Below are 12516 nucleotides of genomic sequence, written 5' to 3'. Positions count from 1 at the left end.
AGAATATCAAAAAGAAAAACAAATAAAAACTGAAATCAGGAAATTGGAGATGCAAGACAACATTAATGAAGACAGTTTGGAAGCTCTATATACAGAGTTAAAAAATATGGAAAAGACAAAAAGTGAAGGAGCAATCATACGAAGCAGAGCGAAATATGCAGTAGAAGGAGAAAAAAGAACAGCTTTCTTCTTAAATCTTGAAAAAAGAAAACAAGAACAATGCTATATTTAGAAGTTGTGGACAAGGAAATACAACATAAAATCTGGTTGAAATTGTTGAAAGAGTATATAAGTTTTATGAGAGCCTGTTTAAATCAGAAGGTTCAGATGAGGAGTCAATGGGTGAAATTCTCTCGAATATAACAACTAAATTATTGGACAGTGATAAAATATTTTGTGATCAAGAATTAAGGGAGGAAGAAATAGAAACAACAATAGAGCAGCTAGTCTCTAATAAAAGTCCGGGCAGTGATGGGCTGACGGCTAATTTTTATAAGTTATTTGCAAATGTGCTGAAGCCGCTTTTGATGTGTGTCTATAAGGAAATGGCTCATAGTGAGACCGTGGCTAAATCAATGACAGAGGGAGTAATCACTTTGATCTTCAAAAAGGGAGATAGAAATGATTTAGCCAACTACAGACCCATTACACTTTTAAACACCGATTACAAAATATTAATGAAAATTTGGGCAAACAGAATAAAACAAGTCATACACACAATAATAGCACCAACACAAGCCTACAGCATACCACAAAGAGAAGCACAAGATATGATATTCTCAATCAGAGACACAGTGAAATATCTGACATCAACAAAACAAAAAGGAATCTTAGTAGCTTTAGATTTCAATAAAGCTTTTGACAGAGTGGAACATAAATTCATGTTCAGCGTCTTAGAGAACTTTGGATTTGGAGGAAATATTATAAAATGGCTAAAATTACTATATAGTAAAGCAACAGGCAAGATTAAAATAAATGGGATACTTACTGATGAGTTCAGTCTGGATAGATCAGTAAGGCAAGGATGTCCAATGTCGTCTATCCTGTACTCTATTGTAGTCGAGCTTCTAAGTATACTATTAAAAAAAGATAAAAATGTGAGAGGAATCGAACTACCTGGGGGAGGAATATCTTTAATTCAGCAGTTTGCGGACGACACAACTTTACTGGTAAAAGATATAGAGAGTGTAAATAGAGCAATAGAAATAATTAATAATTATGGTAAAGCGTCAGGCTCCCAAATAAACATACAAAAATCAGAAATCATGTTTATTAATATGGATGAGCCTCTGCAGAATAAAATGTCTCTGAAAGTCCAGACAAAACATATAAAAATATTAGGTATAAATATAGGAGTAAATGGCTCTAGTGCAAGAGATGAAACATGGACAGGTATATTAAGGAAAATGGAAGAGACACTAAACTGGTGGAATAGGAGGGATCTTAAATTAAATGGGAAGGTGGTGGTTGTAAATAATTTAATAATGCCTAAAATGAATTACGCTTTAGCAGTAATAGATTTACCCTTGTGGGTATTAAAGCGCTTGAATGAAATAATAACTCAATTCATATGGGGAACTAAAGTGGGAAAGATTGCTAGAAAAACGTTAATAAATAAATACAAGAGAGGAGGATTGCAGCTGATTGATATAGAAAGCAAAAAAAGAGCTTTTAGAATAAACATATCCCGCTAGCTGCCGGCTGCCAGGCTAGCGAACCAGCGAGCTAGCTGGCTAACTCAATAAACATGACCAAAAGCCCGCGGGCATTATGGACGTTTCACTAATTCATTTGGTGAATGGCTAAAACCAAACAGATGAACTGCATCCGTGTGTGCTTCCATGATAACGACAATATAAAGATACTACTTAAATACGTAACGCAAGACGGACAATGTGAATTTGATATGTCGTGTGCACAAACCTTCAACTTGGCTCGCAGCGGCGAGGATGATCTGTCGGGTTGCCGCTCAGTGCTTCGTGGTGGAGGACGGGAGAAGTCGGCGTGATGACGTGTTGACGTTCAAAGCATAAACATCCCAAGTGCTGGGTCAACTGATGTTTGTTTGGTTGATGGATTTTAACCATAGACTGTAGATAACCCAACTGTATTTAACCCAATGCATGGGTTGCACAAAATAACCCAAATAATAACCCAAAACCCATATAATGACCCAAAATGGGTTACACATTTCATAACCCAGCAGTTGGGTTGATGAAATAACCCAGCATTTTTTAGTTGCAAGTGTGAGTGTGTCAACGAGTGTGCGGAGAGAAGCGCTTCAAAAAAGTTATCTTGTGTTCATAACGCAGATCTTGTTTACTTTATTAAAATCAATTTTTTCTTATCTTGGAAAACATTCCCCCCCCCACAGCTTTTTGCTGTGTGGGGAGACTTCGCTTTTTTTTGACGGATGGATAACATGGCAGCAGACAAAGGAATGGAAGAGACTACACGAGGCAACGGAGATGGACCACTGAGAGAAGAAGAGAGGAGCGTGCAGGTCATACGGCCAGAAACGAGAGCAGGACGGGAGAAAGAATATGGCAAAGAGTTGACGGTGGAGGCGGAGGTGGAGGGAACGACGGCGATCTCAATGATGGATATTCTGCGGGAAGTGTCAGCACGATGCGGCACTGTCACTGGGTGCAGAGTGAGAGGGGAAAAAACTTTTGAGATTACAATGAAGGACGAGGAGGGAAAGCGCAAGCTCCTTGACGGCGTGCGCGTAAAGGAAATACTTAACTCATTGACTGCCAGCCATTTTCAGTGCAGAGAGCCCCATACTGCCAAGCGTTTTACAACATTTTGACTTATTTTCCAAGACCCACAGAACAGTGAGTTCCATGACTATGTAAACATTGAAAGTACCAAAAGAAAGAGTAGACTCTCTTCTTTCATCAGAAAAAAAAAACTTTTGTTTCTACCTTTTTCCATTCCTCATCAGTCGGCAGTAGAACATAGGTTGGTTTCACCAAAAACACCAGTTTTTGACAAAAAGAGAGAGAAAACAAGCTTTTTGTGTAAAGAAACTTTTTTTGCTTTAATGTCACCTCCAACATCTGAAAAGTGGTTTCCCTCCATAAAACAGTAAAAACAACATTGAGAAAGGTCTTTTGATGGCAAAATAATTTATTTACAAATATACATACACACACACACACACACACACACACATGTAAAGAATTGTACAATTCCCACCTTTTGACAAAAATGAATTTACTATTTACTTGGTTATCTCTGTGTGTGTGTGTGTGTGTGTGTGTGCATTTGTGTGTGTGTGTGCGCGCATGTGTGTGTGTCTGTGTTTCCACCCCTAGACAGAATAGTTCAGCTTAGTGTGATAAGCTGTAAAACACTCTCCTGCGTGCAAGGGGACACAACAGGACTGACACCACATCTCGCTGCGCAGGCCCCTGCGAGCACAGACCCTACACTTCCTTGCTGGTCTCACCTTCTTGCTTGTGGGCATCAGGTGTTCGAGTTTGTGTCTGCTTAGGTCTCCGTCTAGCCTGCTCTCTGGGTCAGTGTTATATGGTGCCCTCGGATTACGTCGGACGTCCTCCAAGTCCAATGCATTCTGTAATGCATTATTATTGTAATGAAGGAACCTCCATATGATCTGAAATCTGTTCCTTGCCATAGTTTTGCTGAAATGAGGGGTGGCATCTACCTCATCAACACTCCAATACAGTTCAAGGTTTGGCTTTTTGATATAACCGGTGAGAAAACTGAGTCCAAAGAAAGATTTAAGTTCCGGGATTGACACAGGTTTCCATGCATTACTTCTGCTATATGGCAGATTGTCAGGGCGTGCTTCAAAATACTGACGTGCATACAGGTTGGTCTGATCCACAATGTGTTGGAGCAGCTCGTCGGTCAGGAAGAGCTCCAGGAAGTCAGCTGGCAGGTCGCTGGCTTGATGCCAGTCATCCTCGCAACCTCTGCTTGATACAAGACCTGTAAATTATAGAAATATATACAATTACCACAAAATATTTTTTTTCTTATTGCTATGGGGTGATGTGGAGAATACTTTTTTTTTTTTACCTTTCTTCTTCGCTCTGCCAACAGGAGTGTGAGCTCTGCTGGATACACGACCTGTACATTGTATAAATATATACAATTACCACAAAATTTTTTTTTTTATTGCTGCCTTGTGTGGAGAAAACTTTTTTTTTTTTTTTACCTTTCTTCTTCGCACTACCAACAGGAGTGGGAACTCTGCTGGATGCATCATCTGCACTGTAAAAATTGTTAAGCTCAATAAGTTATAACTTGTTTCTATCATTTACTTCTAATTAACATAATGAATTGTGAAATTTAAACTTAATTTAATGAGTTATTGGTATTCCAACTCAAGGTTTTAAGCCAGTTAAGTGAAATGGAAATTTCAATGTGTCATCATAACTTAACAGTATGAGTTTTCGGTGTTAACCGGATCCCTTAAAAACTGATAATGACCGTGGTGTGACAGCAATATTAATGCGCCGTAAAAATAGTGCTTGTTGAAATTTCATCTTGATCTGATAAGGGACTAATCATTTTGATATAATGCTTTTTAAAACTTGAGCAGGTGCTCCACCCGGTTCCAGCTGCCTATTAACAGAAGAAGTGGTACACTAGCTGAGCAGATTGAGGATGGTGAAAAGAGAATTGGCGGATGACTACGGTTTGTTAGCAAGGTCAGGATCAGGTCTGGCGGCTGTACGGTGCGTCATTTGGATGAGGGGCAGCCAAGGAACAGGCGGGAAACGGAACAATGAAATAAGGTAAGTGGTTGAATTTATCAAATTATTAATGTAACCCAAATTGTAAATTAGTTCTGAAGAAATTAATTTATGTCCGTAACATTTCTAAACACAGGATAGTCGAGCCTAACATTAGTTACAGTTCTTAGGCCTTAACTTACGTTACTTTTTAAACTTTCAGTCAAAAGAAATGCAAGGATTTATTAAGAGTTTTATAACATTCACCTCCTCAGAAGCACATTCATGGTGCTTGGTGAACCTGTTGTATGGTACCGATGTAACCTTACGGTTTGTAAGGAGTTAACGGCCTCACGGCAGGCACTGTGTCAGTAATTAGTCGTGGCCCGTGTCGTGTGTGTATGCGTGCGCGGCGTCCGTTAAGTTAGCAATTAGCTGTAGTAGCTTAAGCTGTGTTGTTGTAACATTGCTTGAGTTAGCTTAACGGCTTCGCACGAAGCTCTGTCAGTAATTAGTCGTGGCCCGTGTCGTGTGTGTGTATGCGTGTGAGCGCGTGCGACGTCCGTTTAGTTAGCAATTCGCCGTAGCTTAAGCTGTGTCGTTTGTAACATTGCTTGAGTTAGCTTAACGGCTTCGCACGAAGCTACGTGTCAGTAATTAGTCGTGGCCTGTGTTGTGTGTGTGTGTGTGTGCGTGCGGCGTCCGTTTAGTTAGCAATTTGCCGTAGCTTAAGCTGTGTTTGTAACATTGCTTGAGTTAGCTTAACGGCTTCGCACGAAGCTCTGTCAGTAATGAGTCGTGGCTCGTCTCGTGTGTATATGCGTGTGCGCGCGTGCGACGTCCGTTTAGCAAGCAACTCGCCGTAGCTTAAGCAGTGTCGTTAGTAACACTGCTTTAGTTAGCTTAACGGCTTCGCACGAAGCTCCGTCAGTAATTATTCGTGGCCTGTGGTGTGTGTGTGCGCGCGCGTGCGACGTCCGTTTAGTTAGCAATTCGCCGTAGCTTAAGCTGTGTTGTTTGTAATATTGCCAGAGTTAGCTTAACGGCTCTTTGACAGTAATTAGTCGTGGCCCGTGTGTGAGTGTGTAACATTACTTGAGTTAAATTAACGGCTCCGCACGAGGCTCTGTGTCAGTCTGTGCGCCGTCCTCTGTTTTATCAGCAGTTAGTCGTGCCTCATGCTGTGTTGCTACAGGGCTGCTCCAGAAAAATTGACTTTACTTAACATTATCTGTTGAACTACTTTATTTTGTTTCTTTTAACATTAAGCACCATTATCCGCGTGACGTTAGACTGTGCATTCAGCTTGACCTCAACATGCCGACTCAAGACATCAGGAGGAAGGCGACTGGTGCCATTTTGGCTGTTTCTGGTTGTGATAAATGGGGGTAAAGAAATGTAGTTATGCTAGTAAGCAAAGTAATTTGAGAATAGAATACCATTAATATGCTCACAAACCTTTTTCTCATTTTTTACCCTAACCAGTTTAAAGGGATGGTTCAGTTTTTTTGTGGTTGTATGATTTTTAAATGGCTACTGAGTATGCTACGTGAGTTCCAGATAAACTGCTTTTTGTCCGACCAGTTGATGCACTAAAAAAAAAAAATTATATATATAGCACACACTTAAACTGGTATTTTATTTTGAGATGGGGCATCTTGTAGGCAGTGAAAGTATGCTGTTGTGTGTGTGTCACTTGTGGGACTGTTCACTGCAGTTTATTGCCTGTATCTCTGTCCGGCACTGTGTGCTGTATGACGTACTGGGGGACAGCAGATAGTTCTCTACTGTCGCTAATACACTTGGTGGCTACTAGAACCTCATACAACCCCACTTAAAAAAAATGGAACTATCCCTGTACTGTTTTTGCTCATGTTTCTAGTTCGCATGACTAAGGCGTTCATACCATACTCTAACAATGTATGTTGTGTGTTTTAGGTGCTGCTGGACCATTCATTGCGGTTTGGCTACTGTGTCCTATTGAGAAATGTGTTGATCAGTATTTTCTGTCTGTCTCCTCAGATTATGGCAGAATTAAGGAAGGTTATCACCGTAGACCTCCTGGAACCTTTTCTGAAGGACTTGATGGTCTGGTCCCAAGACTGCTGAAGGTGTACAATGCGGCAACCAAATCTGAAAAGAAGCAGTCACTAAAAACATTTTGGACTGCCTTGTTGTGAGAGATGTAAGTGGAAGAGGGGATGACTAGAAAATTAGGCAGCCTTTGTTGTGATTGTCATAACATTCATTTTACTGCTTGTTTCTTTGTTTTGTAGGACACAAATGAGAGAAGAAGGGCTGCTGCTCTGCTTGGTCTGCCATACTACATATCAGGCGAAGATCCATCGAATGTCATCAGGATGTGTGATGTAAGACATTTTTTTATTTCGAAAAAATATTTAAATACGTGCTGTGTTCCGATATCCATACTTCCATGAGTACACTTAAACGTAGTACACTATCCACACTTACTAAGTACGCAGATTTCAGCAGGTGAGTATTGTTCCAAATCTAATACTCCGTGGTGCACTTACCGGAAATTACGATCGCGACAGCCGCCGCGGCGGCAAAAACATCCCGCTTTGAACGGTGAACATAAGACATCTACGGCTTTACTTTTTAACAATTACAATCCTACAATCCTGCAATATGGCTCCGCTGCAGGCGCTGTTGTCTCAGAAGCTATTTAAAAAAAAAAATCCGAACGGAGCGCCTCTGCCTGGCTCCGCTTCTTCCGCTACGTAGACAAGATGGCGGCCGTTGAGTGCGCAAAGTGTACATCTTTGCGCACTCAACGATTTTGCCGTTATGAGTGCAACATCCGGGTCCTTCAAGTACACTTCTTTTCACCGCGATAGATATCGGAACACCCTACGTACTCAAACTAAGTATAGTAAGTACGGAAAGTATGGATATTGGAACACGGCAACGGTTTGCACTTGAACTGACATTTATACTTTACGGTGGGACTTTTAAGAGGTTAGAATTGGCTAAAATATCTTCTGTAGTTGGCCTCATCCTCAACACTATTGATCTGCTCTTCTTCTCCAAACCTTTGATTTTGATATGGTGTTGTAAAGCTGATGTAGTTGTGGATGAACATTGTCATATGTTTCTACTTTTCTAGTCTCATGCTGAGAGCCTGGATGAAGCCATGAGGGAGATGCAGCTTGGAATCCTGATAGGCTATGAAGGCGAATGAGGGGCCATTCCAAACGAGAAGACAGAAGGGAATAAAGCAAAGAAGGGAGGCATGAAGAAAAAAGAGGGAGGAAGGGAGGAGGTTCTTGTTTAACATGCATAAATGACTGGCTTTTAGGATTGCCACCTGTTAAAATTGCATTCAACAAAGAATGAAACTGTAAGGTGCTGTAATTCAAATAAATGTGTTTTAAGTTGAGTTGTGTATTCAGTGTTTAAGTTTAACCAGCCTAAAATTTTTTACAGTGTGTAAATTGAAAATTGCTTCACATCAGCATGCAACTGGCAACAGATGTTACAATATGAACTAGTGAGACTAAATGGTTTTCATGTGACATGGACTGAAGCTACCAATGGTAGTGGGAGTGCTAGCTCTGCTGGCTGCACAAACTGTAAATTCCCTCACATCAGTAGGCAACATATACGTTTATGAACTAGTGGGACTAAATGGCGTTCATGTGACATGGATTTAAGATAACAGTGGGCTAACAGAGCTCTCCTGGATGCACAATCTGTAGCTAAAGCTAGCTGCTAAATTGTAAATTCCTTCACATCAGTAGGGGAAGGGGGAAAAGTTCATTCTTACCTCCCTCATGTCTTCTTGGAGCCGCGTCTGGGGATGAGGATCTGCTGTTCCCAGTTGATCCAGACGGCAACCACTCATCTGACGAATCCGGGTCAGGTTCGCTGAAATCGTCATCTGACTCGGACCTGTCTGAGCCGAGCAGTGGTGAAAGACGCCGTGTGATACTTCCTTCGCTTGGCGCGGGATTTTGTTCAGTGGCTTTATCGTCTCGATTGTTTTCAACGATCACGACGGGATTTCGGTCAGTACGACACATACTCTGCTCAAGTGTTAGCTGCCTAAACTTTCTCTTACGTCTCGATGGCGCCATGCTCTCTTTCTTCACTCATTACTCTGTAACGTTACTCATCTCCCATCCGATCCGAAGTAGCACTGCTGCCACCTAGCGGGCCAGTTCGCTAAATTCTCTGTTTACATGCCTGATTTTTAGTGACAAGCTGCACCAGACTGATCCCTCGCCTGCCACGTTGAAAAACATAATTAACGTCTATGGACGTTTTTGGCAGTCAAGGGTTGTATTTATATAAACGTTTATAGAGGTCCACGGCAGTCAGTGAGTTAATAATGACATGGTGGTGTCCTTCATAAACCTGCCAGTATATATCGAAGACGCCCCGATACTGGCAAAGCTGGAGGAGTGGACAAGATACATGAAAGTCCGCTTTAACGAACAAGTCCGATCACTCCCGTACTCAACAAAGTTTGAGACCCTGAGAGGAGCGGGATACTTTCGAGTCATACACGACCGACAGGTGCGGGTGTGCCAGCTCTGCATCAAGCCGGGGCACATTTTCAGAGAATGCCCTGACTTTAGGTTCTTCAGATGCCAGAAGACGGGGCATTACGCACGGGAGTGCGAGGAGCGGGACGCAGCGGCAGCCGAGGAGGAGGAGGAGAGAACCGAACAGATGAAGGAGAGCGAGGACGGAGGCGCGGATGGGGAGAACGCAGGACGCGACGGCGAGGAAGCAGAAAGAGAGCTGGAGTACCGGTACAGAACTGACAGCAGCGGTAGTGGAGAGAAAGACGGCAATGGAGAGGAAATGGCGCAGGGGAGAGAAGCGGGGGAAGAGGACACACACGGGGAAGCAACCGATAAAGGAGGGAGAGAAGAAAAACCGGCCAGAGAAGGGGACGGGGAGCAAAGGCAGCAGAGCAGACAAGAAACGGGAGAAAAGAGGGGAGAAGAGAGATCCAAAAAGAAGACAGCTGAGGAACAGAGACTGGCGGCAAAGAGGAAAGCAGAGGAAGATAAGACACGGGGAGAGAGGAATAAAGGACCACGGGCTGGTATGTGATGTTTGCTTTAACTGTTGGAATTTTAGTTTTCTTCTCTTTTTATTTAGCTCTCATGACCATATTAACCTCGATCAACGTGAACGGCCTAAGGGACAGAGACAAACTAAAGTCACTCCTATATATATATATATATATATATATATATATATATATATATATATATATATATATATATATATATATATATATATATATATATATATATAGATATATATATATATATATCTATATATATATATATATATATATATATATATATATATATATATATAGATATATATAGATAGATAAAGATATAGAAGCGATATCCTGGAGACACAAGAGACACATTGGGACGAAGTGAAAGAAGTGAGGGAGGAGTGGAGGGGGGAGATTTATTATAACAACTGGGCTAAGAACGCAAGAGGAGTGGCTATAATGATTAAAAAACACAGTGTGGATGAAACAAAGGAGGTATGTAAAGATAAGACAGGTAGAATAATAGCAATAGAGTTCAAACACCGAAATGTGCTGTTTAGATTAATCAATATATACGTCCCAAATATAGAGATAGACAAAAGAAGCACGATAGAGGAATTGAAAGGGCTAGTGATAGGGAGATGTATAATATTAGGGGACTTTAATACTAGATGCAGCAGGTTAGATATAGGGAAAGGGGTAGTCTTCAGATGGGAAAAGTCAAGGGAAATGTTGTTGAAGATGATGAGGGAGCAATGTTTAGTCGACGTCTGGACATATGAGAACCCAGGGAAGAGAGAATTTACTAGGAGACAGATGAGAGATGGAGTGCTAAAGCAAAGCAGAATAGACTTGGTTCTGACACAAGGAGAGAATATTAAACATATAGACAGAATAAGACATGAAATAAACACAGTGAGTGATCATGACGGGGTGAGGTTTAGGATTAAGGTAGGAAGAGAGGAGACGGAGGAAGGATGTGGATCCTGAATGCAGCGCTTATGGAAGAGGACAAATACAAGCAACAGATCAGGGAGCTATTAGAATGCGAGACTGAGAAGATAAAAGAAAACAGATAACAATATGGTAGACACTAACATCGGGGAGAGATGGGAGGAAATCAAGAATAAGATCAAAACAATCAGTATTAGGTATAGTAAGAAAAGAAGAAGGAAAAAGATGAGGAAAGAAAAGGAGCTGAGGGAAAGACTGAGGGTGGAGCTTAGCAAAGCGGAAGATGAGGAGGGCTATAGCATGGAGAATTATATTGTGGCAAAGATGGAACTGCAGAGACTGGAGACTGAGAAATGTAGAGGAGCAATATTAAGAAGTAAGGCAAAATATGTGCTAGAGGGAGAAAGGTGCACAGCGTACTTCTTGGGTCTGGAAAAAATCAAACAAAGCAAAACATACATACATGAAATCAGGAATAAGGAAGGGGAGAAAACAGAGGATTACGTGGCCGTACTGGAGAGGGTACAGGAGTTCTACGGTGAGCTGTATAAGAGGTGGAACAGCGGAGGACAGTACTCAGGAGGTGCTTGATAGTGTGGACAGCAAGCTGAGTGAGGAGGACAGAGAATGGTGTGATAGAGACATAAATAGGAAGGAAGTGATGGAGGCAATAGAGGGGCTGAGCAGCGGGAAGAGCCCAGGGAGCGATGGGATAGGGATTGAACTTTATAAGGTGTACAAGGAAGAGACATCAGCAATTCTGGTTGAGGTTTTTAGGGCCATTGAAAACACAGGGAGAGCACAGGGCAACATGGTAGAAGGCGTGATCACTCTAGTTTTTAAGGGGAAAGGTAGTATACTAGACCTGGAAAACTATAGGCCCATAAGCTTGTTGAATGTCGACTACAAAATCTTGGCCAAAGTATTAGCAAATAGGATAAAGAAGTTAATGGGGGGAATAATTCATATATCCCAGAGCTATAGCATACCTGGTCGGGACATAGCCGACACATTAGGGACAGTCAGGGACATAATTGAACACATGAAGAGTGATAACACAGGGGAAATAGTACTAGGGATAGATTGGAACAAAGCATTTGACAGGGTGGAGCACGAATTTCTGTTTAAAGCACTGGGGAAATTTGGGTTTGGCAAGAGACTAGTGGGGTGGGTGAAGACGCTGTACAAAGATGCCAGGAGCCGTGTTAAAGTTAACGGGGTTCTCACTGACAGTTTCAAGCTAGGGAGATCAATAAGGCAGGGATGTCCGCTATCAGCGCTGCTGTATGCCATCGCGGCAGAGCCCTTTGCCCTACAAATTAAAAAAGACAAGGGACTCGGTGTGTATCTAGGAGTCAAAACTAAAGAAGCAACCGAGGCTACATGGACAGGAGTTATCAACAAAATAAAAACTGTATTTGGGAGGTGGAAGGCCAGGAGGCTCAAGCTAAAAGGGAAAGTAGCTGTAGTGAATAGCCGACTGCTCTCAGTGTGCGTATATGTGCTGACTGTCCTAGAAATGCCACTATGGGCTAAAAATGACCTTAACAAAATTGTATGTGATTTCATATGGGAGGGGAAGGGAGTCAAGATTGCTCAGAGAACACTGGTGGGCAGGAGGTGGGAAGGGGGGCTGAATCTACTGGATATAGAAATAAAAAGGCGGCACTGAGGATTAAAACAGTGAATAAATACTTGGAGCGAAGCTGCAAATATGGATGGAAGGAATTCATGGGGAAATACATCGAAGAGGTGGGAGGCATGGGACAACACGTGCTGTACGTGGGCTTAAAACAGTCAATGACTGTA

General features: G+C 41.9%; 1 protein-coding gene and 1 long non-coding RNA gene across 4 annotated transcripts; one reads left to right on the top strand and one right to left on the bottom strand.

Moving 5' to 3' along the window:
• Nucleotides 1–3086: 3086 nt before the first annotated feature.
• On the bottom strand, nucleotides 3087–8858 carry LOC115574397 (piggyBac transposable element-derived protein 4-like). 3 transcript variants are annotated; one of them, XM_030405901.1, is made up of 4 exons: nucleotides 8497–8858; nucleotides 4190–4245; nucleotides 4051–4101; nucleotides 3087–3960 (listed from the first exon to the last, which is right to left on the bottom strand). In XM_030405901.1, exons 1-4 carry the CDS (start codon nucleotides 8804–8806, stop codon nucleotides 3880–3882), a joined length of 498 nt encoding a protein of 165 aa, XP_030261761.1. In that variant the 5' UTR covers nucleotides 8807–8858; the 3' UTR covers nucleotides 3087–3879. The 3 variants fall into 3 exon arrangements, with proteins under 3 accessions (XP_030261761.1, XP_030261759.1, XP_030261760.1); XM_030405899.1 differs by having other exon boundaries at nucleotides 4190–4240; nucleotides 8497–8830; XM_030405900.1 differs by lacking the exon at nucleotides 4190–4245 and having other exon boundaries at nucleotides 8497–8830.
• LOC115574400 (uncharacterized) lies at nucleotides 3931–8109 on the top strand. Its single transcript, XR_003982479.1, has 4 exons — nucleotides 3931–4772; nucleotides 6732–6894; nucleotides 6986–7078; nucleotides 7837–8109. It is a non-coding gene; the product is annotated as an uncharacterized LOC115574400 (long non-coding RNA).
• Nucleotides 8859–12516: the final 3658 nt, after the last annotated feature.

Source organism: Sparus aurata, chromosome 22, assembly GCF_900880675.1.
Source record: "Sparus aurata chromosome 22, fSpaAur1.1, whole genome shotgun sequence".
NCBI lineage: Eukaryota > Metazoa > Chordata > Actinopteri > Spariformes > Sparidae > Sparus > Sparus aurata.
This window is presented reverse-complemented; position numbering and strand designations above follow the sequence as displayed.

Coding starts and splice junctions, on each gene's coding strand:
- LOC115574397 (XM_030405899.1), bottom strand. CDS start 8,806: ATGGCGCCATCGAGACGTAAGAGAAAGTTTAGGCAGCTAACACTTGAG. Junction 4,102..4,189: donor TGGTAGTGCGAAGAAGAAAG/GTAAAAAAAAAA, acceptor TACAATGTACAG/GTCGTGTATCCAGCAGAGCT. Junction 3,961..4,050: donor TGGCAGAGCGAAGAAGAAAG/GTAAAAAAAAAA, acceptor TATAATTTACAG/GTCTTGTATCAAGCAGAGGT.